The sequence below is a fragment of the Scomber japonicus genome, chromosome 3 (genome assembly GCF_027409825.1).
Source record: "Scomber japonicus isolate fScoJap1 chromosome 3, fScoJap1.pri, whole genome shotgun sequence".
NCBI lineage: Eukaryota > Metazoa > Chordata > Actinopteri > Scombriformes > Scombridae > Scomber > Scomber japonicus.
In genome coordinates, this window is record NC_070580.1 from 23,798,382 (window position 1) to 23,825,208 (window position 26,827).

A 26,827-nucleotide genomic window follows, 5' to 3' on the forward strand; every position below is an offset into this window, starting at 1 on the left:
ATGGGCTACAGATGAGTGATTCCTCTAGCGTCACTCACAATCAGTTAAAAACTCAAAAACATTTTTTCCTTTGTGTGCTTGCCAACATCTTGCTTTTACTTTTTTCCACCACTTGTCCCGCTTACTCTCAGCCTCCCCTCTAATAATGACGAACATACAGCCTCTGATCTCTCTACGTCCACTGAGTGACCTAAACCAATTATTACTCACAGACTCTACACTTCAGAGGGATAAATCCCACTCTGTGGCACCATAAATCACATCTAAATGTTATGTGTCTCTGCATGGGAACTCAACTTTCAAGAGACTGAGGGTGCTGAGGGGCATGGACAGTGACCATTCTTGTTTTTACAACGCTGGAATTAAACATATATTATCATCCAAGGTTTTCAACTGAACACAATGGTTGAAGTGTCAAAGGTTTAACATCTCTAACTCAAGCTTGTGTAGTCTTGTGGATGAACCTCAAACCAAATACAGATTTGATTAAAGGATTGTGTCATCCCAATTTCCTCCTGTGGTATAATATTTGGCAGTGTCATTCAGACTATGAAGGACACCCTCTCTTGAAAGACACATTAATATTAAAGTTATTACCACTCTAGCAGTGTTACTCTAGGGGTAGTAGCAGTGTTGGTCAGTTGGTCGGTCAGTCCATTCATCCACTAAAATGTCAGCAACTGTTGGGTGGACTGCCAGGAAATTGGGTGCAAACATTTATGATCCCAAGAGGATGGATCCTAATGACTTTGGAGATGAGTGCTGTAGCACCAGGTTTTTATCTTATTTTTTAGAGAACTATTTGGACAACCAGAATGACTGAGAACTTATGTGAAGATCAACATGTGAACTGCACTAATCGCAGAAGTAATGGAGGAGGAGCGTTTATTATCCCAACTTGCAAACCTTCTGGCTAGCTTTAGAGACCTGGTCAGAATCCTGGATTGTATAAAGGTGATGGATATTTTTTGCACTAAAACTACTTGGAGAACTGAAAAGTCAGACAGCTCACTCTATTACTGTCTTCATGGCTTTTCAATGAAGAGTGTGAATGTTAACTTTTGTGAGGGGAACTTCTGTGCGTTTAAGCCCGATTACTGGTTGATGTTTTGGGACATATGAAGTTAGTTCATGCAGGACACGGAAGTCATACACCCCAGCTGTAATCAGCTGACAGCCACTGATTGAACCAGCATACCTTATCAGTCACACACCAATCACAGCCATTCTCACCACAAGGCGGTCCATTTAAATATGACTTCCACCTACACTAATCTGCTTCACTGTTGCTCACACTGCTGCCGGCAAACTGTATTAACATTTGTTGCAATAAATGGTTTAATCTATGACGAGAGAATTTCTCACTACCTGTCGAGCTAATTTTATGTTATCTGTGTAAGCGTTATCGCTGCTACTAGTTGACTAGCTGGCACATATTTACTGGAATATGTGTCATATGTTAGCATGAGGTGACAGACAGTTTGTTGGAGGTGAGTTAAAAGGAAAAACGGAAATACAAGGATGAGTATATACAAAACAATCATTTTTAGTACTTCTAAAAACAAAAATATATAAGCTATCAGGTCATCATTGCTACACATAATCTGGCCCCCTTGCTGCACGTGCATCCTTGATTGTTTTGTAAACTGGAAACCGTTCTATTAGATGGATTGCCATAACAATTTGCACAGACATTCATGCTCCCCTTTAGATGAGTTGTTTAATGATCTTTTCACTTCAACATTTTTCAGCATTATTAGTTCAAAAACCTTTTTTGGTCTATGAGCTGATGGGAATAACATTCCCATCAGCCACAAATACAAACTGTCTCTTCATCTGATCAGAGAATTAAGTTCAAAGCGACAGCCTTACAGTTAGCTTAGCTCAACTGTAGACACTTGTTTGAGTATACAAATTCTTGTTCATGTATTTTTTTAATGCTGTGAATGCCACAAATTACATTCCACACACTTCCTTACTTAGAGAAATAAAATCAAAATTACTTGCATGTGTTTGTGTTTTGGGTTAGGGTTAGTTATCCTTTAAAAAATTAGTTAAACTGACTGTTAAAAGACATCTAATTTACTGCATATTCATAAGAAGCATACATAGTGTGGCTTGTATAATACTGTATGTTGAATAGGAAATACATCTGCACAAAAAACTAACCCTTCTGAAGTTTTTTGGCTCTACTTTACTGAAAAAAGTCCAGCTGGCTGAATAACTAAAATGATGATTGAACGATGATTGTGTCATGATGAAGGTAATTTAATACAATGAGTAAGAAAAATAAAACATTAGAGGTAGTCTTACCGGTCCGGTGTGGTCCTCCATGTCACAAGACTCAGATGTCTATCAGAGACTCTGTGTATCTTGCAGGCTAGTGTCATGACCTCTGGCTCCCAACACTGCTGCAGACCCCTTGTGTGTTACTCTGAATCCACTATGTGTTATTTCTTGTGTTTGAATGTGTGTATATATATTCCTGTAGTTTATGTTACCCTGTGTGTCTGTTTATGCTCGCAGATACTTCTAGTGCTTTGCTCTGTGTATCTATACAATATTTGTGGTGTGTGTACAGTATGTGTGTGTAATCCTCAGTGATCCACAAGTCAGCAGGAGAGGATCTGCGTCACCAACACAATCAGCAGAGAGCCTTTATATCAGGAGTTTCCATGATTAACTATCCTCAGTGTCTCGGGACAGTACCCACTGTGGAGCTGCAAAGTAACATCTGCATGCAAGGCCTCCACATGCAAAAAAAACCCCCACTACTATTACAACTATTGTTGATTCTTGTAATAATATAATTTTTTCATATATAGTTTCTCAGGTCATATCAAATCCTGGTGATAAAATATGAATGAGCAAACCTCCCAACTGATATCTGGCTAGTCTCTTAGCACACAAAACATGAAAATCTTTTTTTTATAACCTGAATCTGTCATTTGTAGTTTTGGTCATAATTCCATTCATTTCCCTCAGTGACACATTATATAGTTTTAAATCTCTCTCTCTTTTTCTCTTATGCACAAGCACACAACATACACACAATGACTCATACTGAATTAATGCATTGATTTGCATTAAGCAAGTGCTTTGGTAATTGTGTTGTTTTTAGGAGCTGAATGTGCATCTGTGTTTCCATGTAAGTGTTTCCTGTGGTGGGAATTGTGTCCCTCAGCCATTGATGCTGAAACCTTAAATACAACTTTTGCGCACGCACACACACACACACACACACACACACACACACACACACACACACACACACACACATGCACACGCACACACACAATTAGATAAGTGGATGTGAGCATCTACATCTTTGGTGTGGCAACCAAATGAATAGAAGAGCAGAATAGGGTAAAAAGAAAGAAAGTGCTGGCTGCAAAACAAAATCACCAAATGAGCATCTAAAATTAGCGACAAGCAATTTCAGTTTGGTAAAACTGGAGTGCATCATTTAAATTGTACATGACAAATGAGGAAGACAAGACTCTCAACCAGCCAGGATGGATGGGAGGGCAAAGAGGGTGGAGAGCAGACTGGAAATAGCAGAGGAACACATGTCATATTGAGACAAACAAGAAAACAAACTGCATATCATTATAATCTTTATTCATGGAAATCAGAAAAAATAACTTTACAAAATACAAATCTGCATAAATGCGGTCGACAAATATTTAGAAAACATGCATTATTTTTGTTTTGGAGTTCGGCATTGATATAGAGGGGTTGTTCCAGAATATACCTGATTTGCATTAGAAACATTTTCAAGCTGATATCAAGTTTTACAGCAGTCATAAATCTACTCCATAATACTGGTTGATAGACAAGTTTGCAAATGAAGAGGATCTTTTTAAATCCACATATACAAAGAGCACTGACTGAGGAAGCACTGTCAGCACTAACTGTGATCAAGCTAGTTTGGTAGGTTGGTCTGAAGGGACAGAGCTTCAGTGTGTGAAAACATAGAATGAACTGCATGCACATTAAAACACTATGTAGGATAAATACAGGTTAAATCCAAAGTATTCAATAAAGTCTTCACCCGAGAGTGATGACGAAAGACCTGAACACCTCTCTGTAGGCGTTTCGGAGCAGAACATATGGGAAGCAGCTTTCCAGCATGTCTTGGCTCAAGAATGCAGACTCCTCCACAATCTAAATTAGTCAAAGAATGATGAAACAGATCATATTTACAGTTGTATTCATTATTATTACATTTTCTTGGAAATCTATTTGCTTTCTTAATCCTTTTAAAGACATAGATCTTTAAAATGAGTCATAAGTACACTTCCTACTTGTCAAATCACAAATGTTTTGAAGAAGAAGATGAAGAACTATATGGATCCCTGCAAGGAAGTTCATCCTCTGCATTTGACCCATCCTACACACACACACACACACACACACACACACACACACACACACACACACACACACACACACACACACACACACACACACACACACACACACACACACACACACACACACACACACACACACACACACACACACAAACACAGTGCCTAGGGACTTCAAATCCATTTCCTTGGCCAGTGCCTTGGTCAGGGACACTGACAGGATTATTAACCCTAATATATACATCTTTGAATGTGGGAGGAAACCACAGCACCAGTGGAAACCACACAAACATGAAGAGAACATGCAAACACCACACAGAAGGGTCCTGGAGCTTTTAGGACCCTCTTGCTGTGAGGCAACAGTGTTGACCACCGAGCCAACATGCTGCTTCTTTCTTTGTATACTTTTGAGTGCCCCAGGGCTCTATTTTGGGACATTTTTTTGCTTAATCTATTTTTCAAGATTGGTATTTTTTCTGCGTGAGTGTGTTCATGTATTTTTCTGTCCCTTTTCGTGTTGTCCATGTGTCATTATGTAATCTCTGGTTTGGTTTGTGTTATATAAATTATTTATCAATTTCTTATAAATTATAAAAAATATAATTATGACATGAATTTATAAATTATTTATAATTTATTGTAATTATCATAAAACAGCTGGAATTAGGATTTAGTGGCTCCGAGCAGTGAGGTTGGAGAGTGCATCAACTGACTGACCACTGAACAGTGTGGCTCATTGACGTGTTTTTAATTGTTTTTGGACAACAATGGAGGTCTATGGCACAGAGGAAAAATACTAAAATAAACTAAAAGCTTCAGTTCTACAATACTTGTTAGTTAAAAAAATAAAAAATATATATTTTTTTTCAACTTTCATTTGAAATTTTCACACCAATTGACAATATAAATTATTAAAATAAACATATTATAAAGGATTTAGAATGAGTACTATATTGCTAGTCATTAATTTGTCTGTGTTTTAGAGATAAAAAAGAATAAGAATTATAGAAGGCAATACAGGCTTGATGGCTTATGGTAAAGAGAAAAACCTCAATTATTGAAAAGGCACAGCTTTTAACCTTGTATGTGTCTTATTGTTAATTTGAAGATATTTCAATCACTATCATGATTAGTGTTGTTGTGGCAAGCTTACCATGTGCAGGAGCAAGTAGACAGACTCTCGGTTTTTACTCTCCACTCTCTCCACATTTTGTCCCAGCTGAAGAAGAGTGGAGGACGCCATCTGTGGAATGACACAAGAGTTAAAAAGAAACAGATCAAACAACTGGAACATTTTTACACTGGTGGATGTGACCTCAGCTGGGGAAAAGGTTGGCAGTGTCTTGAGAAATCACTTGAACTTAAAGACTGTCAGAGTTGTGTGCCCAAGAAACTATTTATCCCTCATATGTCTTTTATATTTATTTGTTGGCATGCCATGATCACTATTTTCTGTGAGAACTGGTAAAACTTGCAAAGGCAAAAGAAAAAGTAAACACCAATTTGCTCTGCAGAATTAATAATTCCTTATTTCCTACAGTATAAATATTAACATATTTTATATTTTGTGGTTTGTGAGGACAGAATTTTGTATAAAGTCTGGCCCGTTTTTTGAGTTACAATGCTTTGAAATTTGATTGAGTGTTTGCCACTTACCAGGAGAAACTCTTTGAGATGCTGCTCGATGTTCTTGTTCTGAACGGTGAACATGGCAGCAGCCACCTGGTTGATAGATTTGGCTAGACAGTGGATGTTGTTGTTGTGGCCTGAGAAAATCAAAATACTAAATTCAATACAGATAAAATGGAGACAAAAATATGTCCTGTGACCACAAAGAGGATGTTTTTGTGATCCAATGATTAGAGAAATTTACTTAATGATCCATAACACTTAAGAAGAAGCATACTGAGCATATTTCCTGAAGCTCGCAGGGCAAATCTATTTCAAACATGCCAGTGGAAAATAGAGACAAAGAAAATAATCTGAGACAAACGCCACCCCATGCTTTGATAGAAATCTCGGCTATTTGCTGCTCTTAATGTTGCAGTCCAGGCTCAGAGCCAAGCAGTTAGGGTCAGTAGGGCTACATGCCAAGAGTAACTGTATCGATGCACGTCAGCCGAAGTTATCTGTAAACACAAGTCTCTCAACAGAAACGTGTTTCTCATTAACCAACATACTTTGTTTCAGACCACATCAGTCAGGCTGGAAAGTATGATACACAGAGATGCTAATAAGCCTTGTGTACAGGGTGGAGCACCTTTTTATACACTATCAGCAGCCGGCTAGTAATGACTGGAAGAACTGATTAGTGTTTGGTTGGCTGCTGGATATTCATTACTTTCGAGCTGCTGCAGCTGAAAATTAATGAGTGGATAAATATGTACCTCCATGCTCTCGGCTGTAGAAAGAGTTGGGGTCCAGGGCCAGAGTGGGCAGGGACACTGCGATGTAGACAAGCAGCAAGCAGGACAGCTTGTACTCCTCATCAATGGATGTGTTATCTGCAAGTTTTTCAAAGAAAATATTCAAAGATGAAAGACCACTCGCTTCCTGATGATTAAGCCATGAGAACACATCCTGCCCACAGAAGTGGCAATGAAAGTTTTAGTGTTACCTGTCTGCATATTTCTAATAGCTGTGACAAGGGCAGGATCGATGTCACACGAAATCCCTGCAGCAGAGGCCAACTCAAAAACGCCTAGAGTCACCTGTAAGCATTAAAGGAAGTGTAGATAAAATGAGCAGATTAGAATCAAGCTTCTGTAGCAAAGAGGTGCAATTTAAATCTAATGCTTCATTAACATTTACTTAATTTTGTTGCCCACCACAAAAACACAACCAGCAGGATGATGATCTATGTTTTAAATTTCATACAGCTGTCATATAAGTGACATAGAGTATATTCTCTAAGGAGCAACACTAAATCAACGGTGGGTGTCTTTGTCTTGACACACAGGTTTTGATCTTGCACTATTTCTGGTTGCATGCATGGTTGGCCTGTCTGGGCAGAATGTTTCCACTGATGTGGTTTAGAGTGCAGAGCTACAGCGGCCATCATCAGAGTCTCTCTCACGGAGGCATGAGGGGGCTGCTGACGTCTTTGGGGTTATCCTGGCCCAGGCTGTGACACGGCTGTCATGCCTCACTCAGAGGCCAGACGTAAGTACGGGAGGGGGAGTTCATGAGTCACTTTCACAGAGATTGCTCAAGAGGGAGATAAGGAATTTAATTTGGTTCGTTCTAAAGAACACACAAAAAATGGTTTATCTCAAATTCTATACAATACATCGACATAAATAATTTACACTATGATACACATTGTACTATATTCTGCATGCTTAACATTTGTTGGCACTAAGTCGATTTCGAAAAGTATAAAATGTAAATATATACTGAGATAAACGTCAATACAATAATATGTCTTCAGTCCTGATCTGTTTTAAATTCTCCCACATTCAGTTGGCCGTGTGAAAGTAGCAGCGTCAATATGCTGTTGATAAACTGTGAAGGGTTTATTTCATACACAGTGAAAGCAGATTTATTGCACTTCAGATCTTCTGAGGGATCTCAACATATGGAAACCTTTTTTTACAGAGTATGTTGATCCTGTGAGGAAGGATAAAAAGTTGTACACTACCTTCATCTCGGATTCAGGGGTGATGATATCCCGCAGGCCCTCAATGGGCCCCATCAGGTACGGGCAATGCTTATGCAGGATCTAAATTATGAGATTATACGACACAAATTTTCAGCTGTTCTATAATAAAGATCTTTATATATCAAATTGCTAAGGATAATTCTCTATTGAACCAAATTGGAGCTGTAATAGTTTATTCTTTTAAATTTAGATTTGTAAAGCTGATGTATTAAATGTCCCACGTCTGTTGTATTGACACTGTATTACTGACTGTTTCATCAGCATATGATTCATCTTTGAAATTTTAAATGATCATAAAATCTTGATGGACATTACATCTTTCAGACAGCTCTGTGCCATTGATCTGAAGGACAGGATCACCCCGATGATGGTCATCCTCTTCAGCACGTTCTCTCCACCTACAACAAGTGCATATTAAACATATCAGGCACTGACATCTATAAGGTATTTATTATGTATATTTATCACTACACTGAACCACCAGCTTCTCTTATAAACAGTGCTTTCCAGTACAACACTGTTGCTAAATGTGCAACATGTTATCAATGAGCAAATGAGATATATTCTCAAGTGTCTGACAGCTCACCTGGTTATTTGCAATTCAATTAAATTCTGACACTGTGGACTTTAAGAGGGAAAGGGTGCAGCTCTGGAAATGGTGGCCAAGTAACATGATCTTACATTGCTTTTAGATTTTTATGAGCTTTGCAAACTAAGAGGGATTTAAAAAGCATGATTTTGAATCTTGTGATAACAGGCTCAGGAAGGACAAAATAAGACATAGATTCATCCATTTATTAATGGGCGTGTACGTACAAATATATTATTAGCGCTACTTCATCACAGTAACACACAAACTGTCTTCTTCAACATCCTCATTTGTTTGCCTTTCGCCGTTCATTCTGTCTGTAAGTGCTGATTGTACTGTTAAAGACCGTGTAAAGTGAATTCAGACATTTTCTACTAAACACATTAAATAGGTCATAAATGTATTTCTAAAAAAGATGTAAAAAGCATTTGAATTGTGGAGCGAGGCTTCACAAACTGTTTCAAGATTTCTGTGTTCAGGATTTAGTGGGCGGGTCTGAAAATCGCAGCGGTGATTAGCATAAACCCGCCTAGCACATTACTGCTACTACTACAGTCTACAGTTAGCCAGTTAGCTGAGTTAGCCGCTGAGTTAGCCGTCGAGCTACCAGCTGAGTTAGCCGCTGAACTAGCAGCCGATTTAAAGCTCTCAGACAGGTGACACTTGGTAGGGGGCGAGGTTTCAGCGAACTCGGCGGGCACTCCCACAGCATTTGGCAGCAGAGAAAAAGGCAGAGTTTTACACAACTTTAAAGCCTAATTTCTTATATTTGGCTATTGTTTTAATCATTCAAATTTGGCAGAGTGGTTAACAACACACTATTCTGTGGTATGTCAAACTTAGAACGCATATTTATTTTTACTTTACACAGACTTTAAGTCCAATCTGAGCAATTCTCTGTACAAATGAGTTTATTATATCTAGAATAAAGTCTTCATTGAGGATGTTCAAAAACATTGTTAGGATTGATGAAAATGAATAAAAATCAATTGAGGAGGCTTATATTAAAGTAGCCTGAATTAGATAAGTGACACAAGTCCAAAGAACAGGATCCTCTTGGTTTATTAGAAATCGAAAGACGTAAGTGCTTTTGCAGTTAGTACAGAAACAATAATTGCTTCAGTTTAGTGTGATTCATCTATAGTAGTCCTCCTCTGCTTCTTTTTACTGCCAAACCTACACCTTATCTGTTGCCTTCCTTTCCAACTCCTACCTCCTCCTTCACATCTCCACCCCCTTATCTGCCCCCGCGTACCTCTTTCCACTTCTCACCTGTCAGCCTCTTTTTAAGGTCGACCATTTCCTCTGGCTTATCAAAGTTGTGTCTCATCTGTACCAGGATGTCCATATTCTCGTTTACCAGTTTCTGACAGACAAGAAAAGAGTGAGATAAGTGATAAAAAACAACTTCAGATAGGAGTAATAATGTAGAGGGGTCATAAATGTGGCAGATCTGTCTGTCGGTAAGCTCAGAGCTGCGGCGCTGCAACTCCTGACTTCAATCATATAGGTGTCAGAGTGGGGAGCCTGACACAGAACAGCAATAATCTCTCGTATATGAGGAAGAGATAAAGGGGACATATCATACACATTTCCAGGTCTATATTTATATTCTGGGGCTCTTATAGTAAGTTTTTGTATAATTTATAGTTTTTGTATAATTTATTTATGTTATACTGGCTCTTAATGCAGCCCCTCAATTCAGCCTCTGTCTTAAACAACCCATTTTAGCTGTCTTTTAAATCCATCTCCCAATGAACCCACTTTGCCTGACTGGATCGCTTTATTAAGCTGCCCCTTAGCAGACTTCTGGAGGTTTGAGAGGTTACATAAACAAACAGCAGTAGTGGGTTTTCACTTCTTTTTCTTGTTCATACTTCATGAGTTGTACATGTTCGAGCCCAAATCCAATCCGAAATATGCAATTGGACAATACGAACAACCCATGAAACAGCCTAAACAACAAAGGCTATAGAGCAGAAGACCATTTGTGGGCATACATGACCAATCTTATTTTATCACAAGGAGAGAGTAGAGGTAACAAACAAAGCCTTTGATTTGCAGGAAGCATTTTGTGCCAGTACACCTCAAATTTTCAACTTTGACCATATTTAACATAGATATCCAAAATTTATTCTGGGTGCACACATTTGAGTAATCATATAAATTCATATTCAAATTTGATCTACTATAATTTATTCTACTGGAAGAATGTTTACGCTAAACTGCTGTGATCATGGACTTGACTTGACCAACAGTATCGTTTCTCCATTACAGACATTTGACAAAACATCTGGTGCCAATTCAAGCAGGTTTACTGAGTTGTCTTTTGATTAAAACACAGAATATCTGTCCATGTTTCAGATTTGAGGAGTTTTACTCAGAAGAACTTCCCACACAGCAAAGTAAACATGCTTCAAGGAATGAGTCATTGACCAACATCTTAAACCCATTGCATCATACTTTACCTTCAGCTCACTGACTTGCGAGGTGATGTGCCACATCAGGTTCTCACTCAAGAACTTCAGGCCATATGGACCAATTAGCTCCGCCAGGGCCTGTAGCTCTGTTTAGAAGAAGACATGAATAATTTAAATATCATGAGTGGAGAGAGATGAGAGAACAACAGACGCTTAAATGTTGTTGATGCCATGAATATGTTAACAAAAAAGTACAATAGAATGAGGGTCAAGTGAAGTTGTAATGTTTCTGTCCAGTGTGGTGTTTTTAGAGGAATCAAATATAAAGTTTCAAGACAAAGACACTGACAAAATCTGATTTGTGAGTGGAGCTGAATCAATGAGAGAAAGATAGAACTGCAGCTATTAGACCTTTCACACAGCTTCCTGAATATGGATGGATAGGGAGGCGTGTGGTTAAAATTGGAGGTGGTTAATGGATGGGTGAGTGAGTCACCATGAGGCAGGCAGATACCTCACTTCAGAGTAAATATAGACAATGATGATGACATCCTGAGTGGGCGTCTATTGAAGTGCAGTGGTCTCCAGGGCACTGTGTGTGTGCATACCTTATGAAAGCATCACAGAGTGTAGGTGTGTACAGTGTAATGTTCATGTTTGCTTGTGTCATGAGCCAAGGTTTGTATCAGAGTGAATATAACCATAATACAGTCATAAGAGGGTCCACTACTCCTTCAAGGCAGCGTGGACGTGGAACAGGAGGTTGTGTGAAGGAGGGACAAGTGATGCTGGATGGAAGAGTGGGGGAGATGATAAGCAATACTGAAGTTTACATTAGCCAGGCAGTGTCAGAATAAACTGCATGACAGGCAGTGTGAGAGAGAACACCACACAGCGCCACAATAACAAGCCTCCTCTTGAGCAATAATCCTCCTTCTTCATGTGGTGTCACAGGAGTGAATGAGATCTGGGTGTTATGTCTTTTTGAAAAGAGTGAGTCATCTCTTGGATCTGTGGGTCCCCGATCATTAAACTTACAAGATATGGGGAACTTTTTGAGTCTGTCAAATGTAAAAAAAACAAAAAAACAAAAAACAACAGGTATCTGAAAAAGTATAAACTGAAACTTAATTTTGTAAGCACTGCATCATTACACAAATTGTAAACATGTGCCCTGGAGGCTTCATGTTTACACATCACACACAGTCCTGATTAATAGGAGAACTGAAATTGGCCTCTAAGCTAGTTGTGATGCCACAACGCACGCCTTAAACTCAGATTTGAGATACTTTTCCCCTTCAGCAGATGCATTTGAAAACAGCCGTCTAATGTCAAACTTATACGCCCATACATCATTCTGCACAGGGAAGCTCAGACGTCCAAGTGAAGAAACAATAAGAAAAACATATTTTTGAGTGGAGAGGGACTTAAGTAACTGTGATTAAGTTCTGAGCCCGACCTGATATATCTGAGTACTCCTCTGCTCTGAAACTTGGTTCATTGTCAATAACTTGGTTGACAAAGCAGTGCATCGTAGGGCAGTGGACGATGAGGGAGTTGCTGGCCTGACGCAAGAGACTCTCCAGATACCTGTGGTACAGACAAAACAACACAAAACAGGTGTTTGAATTAAAGAGAGTGAAAGACCCTGACAGAAAACACTGCAGATATGTACTACTGTAGTTTGTTTCCTGTGTTTATGGCTATGGTCTGTTTATATGCTATGTGTAAATAAATTGATGTGTATTTGAATATGTTTTTAATGCAGTGTAGATACACCTTTGTGTCACACACACCAGTTTGTGTAAAGGGTTGTGATGGTCTGTGTTCCACGGGAGTCCAGTGGCTGGGTTTGCTGCAGTAGGACGCTCTTCACCAGTCGGGTGACGTCCACACTGATGTAGCTGGAGAGGCAGTGCAAGCTGGCTGTGTAGGCTCTTACCGCTGCCAGGAGGTCCAAGGGACGGGCTATCTCCTGGGTGGTCTGGTTGTAATTGGCCATTCTCACGATGATCCTGGAGAAACATGTTTAACCAACGTCACTTATCAATGGGCCCAAGTGGACTGAGGGTGGACAGATGGGACCTTAAAATGGGTTAAACGAGGCATTGGAGTGCTCTCATTAGGTCAGCACATTCGCCGCTCCAGGGCTTCACTACAATCTTATTTATTTTTTGTCAGGGTCCTTCCTTTTCCTTTTTTCTCTCCCTGACCAGACTGTATTTACAATTTTGGCCTCAAAAGGACCAATCATTGCGAGTATGCTGCTACTCGAGGGCGCTAATTTTAGGGTGACAGTCGAGATAATCATCAGCTAAGACAGAGAGACAAAGCAGAACATATACAGAGAAACATTAGGTTGCCCTGGTACCAAGCCCTAATCTAAATAACAGTTAGCATTGAAATGACACAGAGCGAGGGAGTGACATGATGGATCTTTTCTCCGATTTTTAAATGGGTGCAGCCTGACCGGAGGAATCAGATGGTTGCACTTGCTTCATTGTAGTGATGGAGGAGACAGTTTGCACGTGACAAGCTCCAAATGATTCCTTGTTTGTCTAGAGACAAATGTGTCCAAATCTGTGAATGGTTTTTGGAATTTTTGGAATTTGGAGTAAATGCAGCTTGAGCTGCTTTTAGGTTTTCACAGAGCTCTGTCATATCATGGTCAGAGTGATTTGACCTTTCATGGTTAACATTTAATTCAGCCTCTGTTCAGCGTGGAGGTCAGCCTACCAAACAGCATTTAGCATTTCAAATGGTGGTTGTAGTAGCAGCTGGGATAGCCAGAAGTATAAAAAAAGTGAAATGATGGTATATGCATTTATGCACTAGCAGTCAGTGGAAGTATGTGCCTTTCACTCAGCAATGTAGTAACATTTTTCTGACATGTGCATGAGGGCAGCTTCTAGTAAGCACAGAAACCTTTAGAGGAAATAACATTTACAAATGTCACTTGTTGCCTATTTAATAAACCTTCAGGACTGCATTTATTTCAACACATATGGTAATCCTCCCATCCCCGCTCAGCTTACTCAGAGAGGCGTGTCTCCAGATGAGAAATAAGAAACTCAGTGGGAACAACGATGTGGTCAAAGACAATAAAGTCACTGCAGAGACTGTAGGAGGAGCAGAGCTCTGTCAGGTTCAGATGCATCTTGTCCATACTATGAGGAGAGGGAGAAAGACAGAGCAGGGAGAAGGGGGGATGCAAGTCATTAGGAGAAATGTTTTGACAATGAATGTAGTATGGATGTTCTTTTCACAGACAAATAGAGTGATAAACATGCTGAAGAGTCACAAAACACATCTCCAAACTGAGGCAGAAGGGAGGAAAACTGAGAGGAGGGGGCGAGACAGAACTACAATTCTTAATTAATTAGCTTTCTAACCATAGCTACATGCAGAATATGACCAAAAGAGTAAAAAGGCCAACATAAATGTACTGGCAGTAAAAAAGTGTTTCTCTAAAAGGCTGAGGGATTTTGTTTCTTATTTTATATTTTCAGTAATAAGGTTCAGTAATAATTACATGTATGCCTTGTGGGTTAATGCATTTTTATCCTGATCCTACTGATGTGTTAAGGAAAGAAATGTGTCATGGGGTGAAGGGGATGATTTGAAAATGTCAACAGACATTATAATATTTCTATTAACACAAACTGCATTAACTTCAGTCAAACTGTTGAAAGGGGGGATCATACACAGTCAATTGTTTATTTAATGGTTCATGTCTCCAGAAATCAGAGATGTATTCATTGCACTCAGTTTTCCAAACTTCTGGTAATTCAGTATAATGATTAGAGGCTCAGGCAGAGTCAGTAAAGTAGAGAAAGAGATGTACATAATCAAGAAAACAAAGGGAAAAATCTGACTTGGTAAGGATGGTCCGGTCTTTCCTCAAGCTTTCAGCCCCTGGTTTCTCTTTCTGGACCTCTCCTTTCTTTGGCATCGGCTTCTTTTGCTTTCTATAGCGAGCTGCACTGATAGTCTCAGCACAGTGCTTGGCCAGCAACTAAAAGGTTATCAAGTAGAAGAGGTGGATACAGAGAGGACGAAAAGATAGTGAGAGGAAGACATAGAAAAGAAGAATTCAGCCTTGCAAACATTTGGTAACATGTTCAAAGACAAAAATGGGAGTTTTCCTGAATGGATTTGAGAAAAAAAAAACTAACTAATCAACTCAAGAGTTTTAGACCTGTGTTATCATTTCAGTCAAATTCTTAAGTCTGTCTTCTGCCTCAAGCAAAATCAATGGATGCCAAGTTGTGACAGTGATTATAATTGGATAAGGAGATTGGCAGAATCAATCTCTGCTAGATAATCAGTTTTTTAAACACAGACTTCACCTGGTCATTGAGGTTGCACTGCTCAGCACATATTTCTAACACAACGTTGCTGGTCTGCTTGGCTATCTGCTCCAGGAAGGTCACACACAGACGCAGACTCTTCTTCTCCATTGCCTCTGTCTGGGAAGCCATCAAAAGTGGTAATATGTGAATGTGAACATATGTGGACTGACAGAATACAGTACACATGTAAACAGGCATGTGGAAAGGCCTACACAAATACATTCCTGTACAAAAACACTAGTTCTAGTGCACCATTTACTGACAGTGAAAATTGTTTAAAATGTTCCAATTTTAGTCTGACAAGTTCACAAAAGTTGCAAAAAAACAGATACAATGACTTCACACTTGCCTTAAAAAGCACTGACTAAAAGCAAATTCAGTGAGTACAAATCTAAACACAAAGCTCAAAACATTGTCGTGATTGTAGCTGATGTGCAAATGTAAAAAATCTAACTTTATGTAGGGTGTAATCAGTATCTTTAATGCTCCTCAGCTGATAATTAATTAATAGCTTAGTCAGCAGATGACTGAACACTGACCTCTTCTGGACAGAGAGCGTTCCCACACTGACTGAAGTGAGAGAAGACACAAGGGAAGGCCATGAGGTAGCGCTTCATCTCATCATTGCTCTGGGAAAACATCTTCTCAAACACTCGTGGAAAGAAACTGGGAAATAAATAGAAAAAGAAACAGTCAAGATGGCTGTGGTTCAGGAGGTAGTGGTCGTCCACCAATTGGAAGATTGGCAGTTTGATTCTCGGCTCCTCCAGTCCACATGTCGATGTGTCCTTGGGCAAGATACTAAACCTGAAATTGCTCATGTTGCTGCGCCAATGGTGTATGAATGTGTATGAATGGTTAGTTTCCTCCTGATGAGCAGGTTGGCACCCTGCATGGTAGCCCCTGCTATCAGTATATGAATGTGGGTGAATAAGACATGTATTGTAAAGGCGCTTTGAGTTGTCATAATGACTAGAAAAACACTATATTAGTACAGTCTATTTACCAGAAGAGAAGAGAAGTAACTCACCAGAATATGGACAGATCAGATGTCTCCTGCAGCATCTCATCCAAACTGTCCACCATCTTGGTGTGAAACTGGATCACATTCATCACCTTTGCTAGGTCAGGGTAGTCCTTTATTGGAAGAGCGGCCTTGTTCACACTTGTGTAGGCCTATAATAGAGGATGAAGAAAATGTTATGGCAGATAAACATAATTTGTACTGTCATAATTACACTCCCTGTGACATTTGATGCTACACAATAAACCTGCATACCTGTAATCTCAGCCAGTCCAGTCGCAGGGCGCTGAAATCAAATTCTTCTTTGTTTTCCACTGCACAGTGAAAGGTAATTCATCATTACACAGATACGATTTCTTTTGCTACTTACTTTGTATTTTTTTGTTGTTTTTGTTTAGTTTTTTTCTTTTGTCTGGAGAACAAAATTCGGTGCACACTAATTCACATAAAATCTACTGCATTGTTTACTGCATACCTTGTTTGATTGAGAGGGCAGACAAGGTTGAAACAAAGGAACTCATCAGGACTGACTCCTCTTCTGGACACACATACATGTTCTGTAGAGGAGAAAGAGAGTTAAGGAGGTAGAGATGTTATTTCATTAAATGTTAAGTGATGCAAAGACGCTGGAGAAAGGAGGAATTAAGCTATAGATTTATTCTTTGTTATCCCCCACTTACCACTGTCTGCACCATAAGAGAAATGTACAGAAGTGAAGGTTGTGCATGCATAGTCTTACACAGTATGCATGTACATTATCAGCATTATTCTCATGGTATCTACCTGTATGGTGTCATTGAGAACCAAGGCATCAAACTGTGCCAAGTACTGAACATGGTAGCGCTGTACGACGTGTTTGTATTTTTTCAGCAGACCTCTTAGTTTCTCCATGTAGAACAGCAACTCAGCCATCTGACTGGAAAAAACAAACAAAAGCAATTAAAACCAGTCTCACAGCTCCCTTAAAATCTGTGCAGAATACATTGTAAAATGTACTCTGCACCATTCCAGATAATTACACTATAATAGAAACTACCGGACATTATGTAGCTGCTGCACTGATGTTCTTTTAGGGACTTCTAAAGTTACACCACTCTTACTGTTGCATCTGTAGGTGTTTGTAATAAGAATGCATAAATGAATACTAAATGGGCAGAAGAGTTTTAGACATTGTTTTGTCTCACTTTCTCTCTACTTCCCACATTCTCTGAGTGACTGAATAACATTTTTTTTGCACATTATATGACACAGTGTGACCAGCAACAGCAGCAGTCCCTGGTTTGATCCCACTGTACCTACAGCATGACCTACTTGTCCATGTAGTCCTCAGGCGTCTTTAACTTTGGCATATTCTCAGAGTGCCTGACGAGCCACAGGACCTCGTCACGGGAAAACGACAGAGCCATGAAAACAAACAGGGCCTTGGGGATTTGATTGGCACACAAAATAGACAAGAGGAAGAATGTTAGGAAAGGGTCACAGGAAAAGTCACGATTACTATGAAGTGTAAAGCCTTCAGAGGAATTTACCGCCCCTCTCAAACTATTCCCCATACTTTAAGATGTGTGCTGGATGAAAGTTGGATGAAAGATACCACTCTTCACAAGTCATGTGATCAGAATTTCAATTTGGGCATATACATTGCAGTGATAAATGTATTTAAATTCCTCAAGTATCACTGTTACACTCATTACTGTACGCCTACCTTTGGTCCCAGTAGTCCAGGTTCATCCTCCAGAACTTTGAATAATTCCTTCAGTGCTCCTCTCAGAAAATGCCTCCTCTCTCTGTGCATAGCCCCGCTATAATAACACAGGGGGAAATGGACTTGGACATTTGGTTCTTGAAGCTCATTTCAAGGTAAATACATTGAATATTAATGACAGAACAGTGGTAAGCATCCTGTCAGTCTCACCTGTTCAATATAACATACTCACGACACTCTTTGATGTCTGCAATTCGCTTGCTGTATCTGATAAAAATTTGAAAAAAAACAGGGATACAGTAAGAAGCTATTACTGAAAAATAAAGCAATTATCGTTGAATTACAGATGAATTCATCCCAGTGATCAGGTAACTTATCTCTTCATTAACACCACAGTCCCTTCAGTCTACATCTTCAACAGACTGAGGATTCTATCAAAGACACCATTAGGGCTTGTATAGTTATCAATATGTCAGGGGGGATATTACTTCTCCACTTCTAACCATAATTGCTTTTCACAATATCATCTTTCTCTCCTCTTACCTTTTAGTCTATTTATAATTTTAAGCTCTTCTTCTCCTAAAGGGGTTGAAGTTCTTTACCTTGACCCTTATTTTTAGTTATTTTGTAAATGTTCTCAACAGAGAATTATTTTTACTCTCATTCTCATTTTTAAGCTGTTCTACCTTCAGCTGAACAGTACAGCAACAGTTCAAGACTAATTGTGTAATTTCCAGAAATAAAAAAAGCATTATTACATCTCCAAAAAGACATTTATGTTGTAATCTGATTACTTACAAAGTAATAATTAATCCTAAAACTGACAACTAAACTGTTAATGTAGCAGTTCAGCTGATGTGGGCTCAGTACAGCTTTTTATACATGATTTAATAAATGAGTAATCAAGGAGAGGAGAAAAGAGGCTCTTCTCAGTTTAAGACTCTTTAATCCAGAGCAGTGATATGAGAATGGCACTTCAGACATATTTTAAATTAGTTCCCCTTTGTTTCAACTGTTTCTTGCCTATTATCTTTCTTTTTAAAACATTTTTTTTGTGCAGCTTACATACCCTTTGAAGCCATCAAAGAGGTCCTCTGTGACCTTGTGTATGTTGAGTACTTCATCTCTGACGAGGTTGAGGTAGAGGCCACCCCGCAGAGCCATCTTCCACAGATCCAGGGAAGGCTGGTGGGTATTCAGGCTGTGGTGGCACAACATGAAGCCGACTAGAAGGAGGACAGTAGACAACAGCTATGATGTATTTGAAGAACTGGTATGAATTTACTATTCTCTGTGCTTACAGTCTTAATAATTCATTAGGTTTAGGACAGTTTTGCTAAGATTAACTGTCTAACTATGAGTTAGCGTTTAATCAAAACACACCAAAGTCAAAGTTTTAAACAAAACTTTAAAAACTTGATTGTTAAATTTAATTTTAACTGGTATCCAAAGCCAGTGTTTCACTGTCTGTGAAATGTGCTTAAGCTACAACAGACACAAATGCTACTGGGCTTGCATCATGCACATTTCCAGGCGTATATTTATATGCTGGAGCTCTACTAGAATATCTTTACTCCTCTTTCATCTTATGCAGCCCCTCAGTCCAGTCGCTGTCTGAAACAGGCAGTTTCCTGCAGCTCAGCCATTATTTATTTAAACAAACAATATTAGTAAGATTTCACTTCTTATTTAGATTTTACCATTCTTATTCTTTAGTCAAAGTATCAACTTCTCAAATATATCCCTACATGTTGGAGCCTGAAGCCAATCCGAGGAAGTAACATTGCGAACAAAGCATTCAGTAAAACCTACGCTTTTGATTTTCAGGGAGCATTTTAACCTCGCGTTTTGGACCTTTTACCATGTTTAACATAGACATCAAACATCATAACAAAATTAAAAATAACAGAAAATCACAAAAGGCACGATATGTGGTGTAGAAACATTTCTGTCATATGTTATTATCTTTTGACAATGTGCACTGATGGAATAAATTATCACCCAGGACAAGTACTTACTAATGATCCACCGCTCCATCACCTCCATAGACAGGTATTCGCATGCTATCTGTGGTGAACATCAACACAGACACATTTACAATAACCTAACATACATTTTAACACCTCATGAGGAAAGCCAGTATACTCAGTTGAACTCAGTTGTCGTACTGCTACTGTATTCTAACTCCACCAAAAAAAACTGCACCATAAAAACCTCTGTGCATTATACACTGTGCACAAAATATTAATGATCTTTCCTAAAATGTAATTAAAATGCTAAAATGCATATTTTATAATGTTGCTCAAGAGAACTATTTGTATTCTCTGAAGCCTTTACAGAATGGGTGTCTTTTGCTTCCAAATATATTGTATCTTTTCATAAGATAAATGGATGCCTGGAGGTCAGTCTCTCCACTGGGCTAGTGTTTCTTATATAAAGAAGCCACAGGCAACAGGTACCTTAACATCACACGAAAGGGGCAGTAATGACTATGTTTGAAACCAGCAGGACCAGACCAGGCAGAAAAGGGAGATGGGCATAAATAAAAAAACAAGAAGCAGCAGAGAAGTTAAAATAAAATAATTTTCAAAATGATGTGAAAATGGGACTAAGTGGACTATACTTGACCTGAAGAACAATACATATCCTGTTATTACGTCTTAGCTGCCACACTTTCTTATATTTCTGAGCCTAACATCCCTGCAAAGACTATATTTTAGACATTATCCCTTCCTCTCTCTTTCTCCCTTTGTCAGAGACACAAGAGGAGAGGTGATGGGAGGGTGGGCTCACAGTGTCACAGCAGGCCGGGTCTAGCATGGTAGCTGGAACACTGAGGAGGCTGAGAAGCTGGGCGCTCCGCCACTGCTCTGCCGGCAGGTTCCTGCGTGGGTAGAGAATCCTCAGAGACATTAACGCTGACGTCACTGACTAGGAAAAAGGCAGACAAGGAGAGTAAAACAGTGAGTATGAGAGATGGAGAGAGAGGCAGAGCTGGAGGAAGAAACTGTGATTGATTTTGTTTTTAATACAAACAGACATGATGTATTATTCACCACATATAGTGATGTAACAGCCAGTATTAAAGCAGTAAATGAAAATGATACATCATTTGTAGTATTATTGCATCATTTGTATTGCATTATGTTGGTGATATCTAAAGCACTTGCAAGGTGCCACTGTGTGAAACATACCTTTTTTTGTACTTTTGGTCTGTCTTTAATTGTATTGGCTCTTCTTTATTGTCTAAATTACACTACTTTAATGTTAAGGTCTGGGTAAAAGCAATGAGCTTGACGTGAAATAAATCTCCACAAGCAGTAACTTCATTTCAGAAAATTACTAAGAAAAATGAAGTTACAAAATCCATTGTTTTACGTAGTTTCAACTCAACTTGGCTCAGCTCTGTCTCGGCCTTGGTCAAAAAACTTTTTTAGTTAACCCCACTCAGCTCTTGGATATGAGATTGTCAGTAACTGACTTAAAAGGAGCATTTCATCATTTTAACCACTACAATATCAATATTACTGAGAATTCCAATTTTCCAAAACTGATCATTTCAATCAAATACTTTGAAAAGATTATATAATATATTATTATATCCCAATCTATTATTGTTATTCTTAATATGATTCTTACATTAATGATTTGGGCTAGGCCCCATTCTAATTATGGGAAATGATAATGGTACAGCATACAATGACATTTTAGAAAACTTTGTTTCAACAGTTGGTCAATATTATTTTCTGAGTTTGGTTTTGAGGAACTTGACCATTCTGCACAGAGCCCTGATTCAACATCTTCAGCATCAACTGTAACCACGATATTCAACAATCATATATCAATGTGATACTAACTGAGATCTGAATCTTGATGTGATATGTATTTACAATTAGATAACGTAATTGACAAAAAAGTCATATCGTATTGTATCACATGGCATCTTATTGCATTGCATTGCATCGCATTGTATCCGATCATATCCTGTCATATGGCTATAATGGTGTCCACAATCTTTGTTGGGGTGCCCACTGTGATATGGTAGTTATACCCTTGCTGTCGGTGTAGTACGGTAATATCCTTTATTTTGTATGTACTAATTTTAAATATATGAACATAAATAAAGTTATTAATGTCATGTTGTTGCAAAGAAAAATATCTCATTAAAATTTGGACAAAGTTAAATCAAACTGAACTAGTAGCATAGTTAATGGTGCTACTATCCACCTTTGAATTAAACTGAATCATTAACTTTGTACTTGCATATAAACAGTGACATTATTTTCCCAATTAAGCTTACCTTTGTGTGAGGGCCAAATTCCTCAGTGAGCTTCTTCCAAGGATGATCATACTCCACAAGCATTTGGCCAAGTCGTGGGTAGGAAGGGTCACTGCAGGATTCGTTAAAGCATGCAAGTTCAGTGGAAGAAGAAAAAAATAGTGAAATTATAACAATACAGAATTGTGAATACTGTGTTAATTAACAGGGATTGTTTCAATGATGAACGTTTAAGAATTCATCATTTTATATATCTTCATTTTTAGGCATCTGAATAATTAAGATCTGAGGCTGTTCCCTCTCAAGAGGGTGTCTGCGGGGTCGTGCAAGTCAAATGTAGGATTAAAATAAGTGCATGTGTTTGTGCTGCTCGTAAAGTCATAAAGTGAGACAGGCATCCAAAAATAAATATCATAGGTGGAATCAAAATGACAGCAGGCCACTTGGCAGAGATTAAAATTCCAATTAATTATGTGGATCAATTGGAGGATGTGGAAACTCTTAATGGGATTAACTAAAGCACAATAAAGTGTTTGCCACAGCTAGCATTTAGCAAATACAATAATTTATTGATTGTATTCATTATATGTTGTCTAGGGTGAATTAATTGAAACTAGCGTCTATCCATCCATAAAATCACATTCTAATTATATGTTATGTAACTTTCACGTTTTCTCACCTGCTCCCATTGGTCATCTCATGAGCACAGTTGAACATGCCCACCAGAGCCTTCTTGTCATCAATGCGAGAGAGCGTTATGAAGACAGAGGTGTAGGTGACGATCAGATCCAAGTAGCTTTTGGTGAAGTCAAAGTTGACGGACTGAAATCAACATTTCAGTGTAGTTAGTGGCTGTAAAATCACTAGTACTTAGTAGTTAAAAATACATTCACAAGACAAGACAGCATATGGCTTTTTAATTATGACAATAAAAAAAACCTGACAAACTGATCTGGAGGAAGCTGGGACGGTGAAGAGAGAAAACAATATAATCTACAATATGTAGCAGGTAGGCGTAAAGAGATAATAGAAGAATGAATGTACAGAGCAGTGTTTTCTTTTATTTAAAACAATGTTCTATTGAGAGACAAGTAATTAATACTTACAATATCAAAGAGGCACTGGCAGGCATCAATGGTGTTTAGCAACTCATAGACGTGGTCCTGAATGAAGAAGTGGGAGGAATTAGATTAGAAAGCAGAAGAGACACACACAGCAACTAAACATTCAAATCATGTTACAGTAAACCTCTTATGGGATTTCCTGACACACATTATCTGTTTTTTTTCTTTTTCACAAATTTGCATATTCTGATAAAATCATGATTGAGTTATTCACAATGTTACAAATAGCAACGATGCCTCGGCCAGGCTGCGGCCTCAATCATAAAAGTATGCAAATGCACAGGGAAGTGTTACAGACTGCACCAAACCATGGTGAGCTTTATATGTGGAATAAAATCAATTATTTTCCGATATCAGTATAAACCACTCTATATGTAAATTTATTCTAGAAATCAAAAGATCTAAAATAGTGTAGAAGGAACTAGAGAGAATGCTGCAAACACTGTTGTCCTATAATAGTGTTGTCCTACAATGTCAGATTTGTTTATTTCTTTCTCATTTAAAGTATAATGTGTATTAGAAATTTGACAGAGAAGAAGACAGAAAGTGAGAGAGAAAGATATGAGAAAATACAACAATTACCCTGAACTCAATGACATCCAGGAAAGATTCGTAGTAGCTTGTTGTGGCTGCCAACACTTCTGATTTTTGTCGCTGGATGCTGTTCAGGTTTTGCTGCAACGATCATTAATAACAATTAGTTACTGCTTCAGAATCACATTGTGTGAAAAGTAGACTGTTATTTGAAATCAGTGTTTTCTTGGTTGGTCAGTTGATTAGCTTTGATTAATAATTGACTAAACCAACCAGCCAAATATATTAGATTATAAAATAAATATATTAACATAATGTGGACACAATAACATGCAAAACTTTTTTTGTGAGACATATTGTGTATACTTATTGTTTAGATTGTGTCTGTTTTGTAATTCAGTGATCACATGAAACACTGATTTTTAACACATTGATTTCCCAGAAAACTGTTTTTCAGTTTATCTTTTGTCTTGAGTCGACAAAATAATACATAACGCATTCTTAATGCATCACAGAGTTGATTTTATCTATTGTCCTAACAACAAACAAACAAATCTTCTTGTGTTAAGATCCCAAAGTAATATTTTTATAATCGCAAGAAAACAAAACATGACAAATATGTATAAGCGTCTCCTTGTGTAGAAAACAAGGTGAAAAAAACAAAAGCTTGTTAAAATGTTGCATTCATGCTTACAATGTTTCCTCTGAAGTCAATGTTTGGGAATTTCTTGTTGATGTACTTGATGGCAGACTCCATTGCTTTTTCTGTCAGGATGGATGGCCGCTGCTTGGTGTCTCCACAGGTCTGTAACAGAGATGGTAGCATTCAGACTGATTTGTCATGAGTGACTTTTTGGCAGCTAAATTCTTTTCAACACACATCACTACCACAGTCTGTGGATTCTCAGACAGATTTTGACTGTAATCTTTTACATTTTGAGCAGCCAAAGAATAGAAAAGCAGGCTTGTCAGCAGTAAGTCACTGAATCCTCTGACTGCCCTTAAAACATATGGGCAGAGTGAGTAATAATGTGCTCCCTGCTCCCTCAACAACTACTCTGAAGGTGACCTTAAGCAGGGCAGTTAACACCCAACTACTCCTGTGGGGCTGTTTACTTTAGAAGCTCAATGTAGCATCTCCTGAGTGAGAATTCAGACTGCAAATACATGCATGCATGCTCAGTAGAACCTCACTGGGCAAGGTAAATGCAAACCCACAGTTCTTGCACAAAGATGCTTATAGGGTCGCAAAAGAGGGCACAGATATGTTCAGCACACGAGTGTGTCACTTTTTGCAAGTCACATCCACAAACGTTTAGCCTATCAAATAAAACAGAAGGCCCTTCAGCCTCTTTGCAATGTTTAAGCCTCACAGCCTTATTCTAAATATTGCTCTCTCGTTCTGTCATCACACGTTGACAGTAACCAACATGGTTTCATTGTTTCTGTCTTGACTGGGTTTCACACCATTTGGTTTAGAATAACTGAATTTTGAGGTGACTGACAGCGCAGACTGACTTCCTGTTTGCACTTCCTCTTGGGAGAAATAAGCTCATATGCAGGGAAGGCAGTTCTGCCTCAGCAAACAAAGAAACACTCACACATACTTTAAAAATAGTTAAACACAGCTATTTCACTTAACTTGTTATTTTTTTGTGTGTATTATAATTAACTTGTTTTCTGACATTAAGAAGCAATGCGTTATTGTGATACTATTGGTGTTCATCTTCACACTGTAAGACTCTGTTTTACTTTATTTTAAATATATGGTACTTTTATTTACTTTAGTACTTTAATAACTAATAACGAATTGAATAATTCATTCATTATTCTTCACATTGTAGATAAAAATATAGCTCTTCTCATCTGTACAGCCAAGCTCACGTTCCTCTTTTACAGTTCGGTAGAAAGTGAAAATAGAAATTCATGCATATTTTAGGTCATTCTGAAGCAGTCAATAACCCTATATTGATGTTTTTTATTTGTATCTTTGCATTGTGGAATGACAAGGTGCTGGTAGATATTTAGAGACGATCACTTAGACAAAGGATAAACAAGAAAGATGAAGTTCCTTATTTCACGTCTCTGTCACTCACACCACTGACATTTGTAAATCTCTCTTTTCTCCCTTACCTTCTTAATGTGGTTCATGCGTATCAGCACCCCATTCCCTCTCTCATTGAGGATGGTGAGTTTCTCGGCCAGTTTCTGTTGGTAGTCCATGGCTCTAGACACACTTCGCCTCTCCCTCCGTTCAAGCCTTGGCCTCCTGGTCCCTTGTATGCTATGGTGGTTGAACCCTCGGAAACAAGTGCACCCAGAGCCTCACCCTAATGCTAGGTCACATGGAGCTCATCAGTGTAGGTGGAGTCTTGAGTTCAGTTTTTTTTAAAGAGTTAAAATGACTCATATACTGTAACTGTGTGTTGAAAAATAGATGTGGATGTATGAAAAAAGACATTTAGATTCAAAAATGAATTGAATTTCACAAAGCTGATTCTAAAAAAATGAAAATATTTTGGTACATTTTCTATTTCAGAATGTACAATTAACCCAATTATTGTATAATTTAACTCTATTCAATTATAAAAATATATACTTTAAATGATGCTGTTACTTACAGTAAATGAACGACAATGTCATGTTTCCTGTCTAACATACACTGCCTCTTTTGTTGTGTGCTAGTTGTGTTACTTCCTCCTTTTTGCTCTACCAAAACACTTCTGTCAACAGAGATGTCAGAAATGGACACATTACTGCATATTC

The 26,827-nt window shown here is 38.4% G+C and overlaps 1 protein-coding gene across 1 annotated transcript; it reads right to left on the reverse strand.

Moving 5' to 3' along the window:
• Positions 1 to 3,680: 3,680 nt before the first annotated feature.
• On the reverse strand, positions 3,681 to 26,348 carry nckap1l (NCK associated protein 1 like). Its single transcript, XM_053316254.1, has 31 exons — positions 26,195 to 26,348; positions 24,756 to 24,866; positions 24,110 to 24,202; positions 23,510 to 23,566; positions 23,083 to 23,225; positions 22,425 to 22,515; positions 20,918 to 21,055; positions 20,143 to 20,191; positions 19,194 to 19,350; positions 18,335 to 18,391; positions 18,125 to 18,221; positions 17,731 to 17,840; positions 17,203 to 17,335; positions 16,895 to 16,976; positions 16,675 to 16,733; positions 16,426 to 16,571; positions 15,935 to 16,061; positions 15,393 to 15,512; positions 14,919 to 15,058; positions 14,079 to 14,210; positions 12,840 to 13,058; positions 12,503 to 12,633; positions 11,092 to 11,189; positions 9,896 to 9,989; positions 8,350 to 8,432; positions 8,014 to 8,094; positions 6,991 to 7,084; positions 6,761 to 6,877; positions 6,030 to 6,139; positions 5,527 to 5,616; positions 3,681 to 4,167 (listed from the first exon to the last, which is right to left on the reverse strand). The coding sequence occupies exons 1-31, from the start codon at positions 26,282 to 26,284 to the stop codon at positions 4,051 to 4,053; spliced, it is 3,366 nt and encodes a 1,121-aa protein (XP_053172229.1). The 5' UTR covers positions 26,285 to 26,348; the 3' UTR covers positions 3,681 to 4,050.
• Positions 26,349 to 26,827: the final 479 nt, after the last annotated feature.

Coding starts and splice junctions, on each gene's coding strand:
- nckap1l (XM_053316254.1), bottom strand. CDS start 26,284: ATGGACTACCAACAGAAACTGGCCGAGAAACTCACCATCCTCAATGAG. Junction 21,056..22,424: donor AATTTGGCCCTCACACAAAG/GTAAGCTTAATT, acceptor CCTTTTTCCTAG/TCAGTGACGTCAGCGTTAAT. Junction 18,222..18,334: donor GAGTATGTTATATTGAACAG/GTGAGACTGACA, acceptor GTGTTATTATAG/CGGGGCTATGCACAGAGAGA.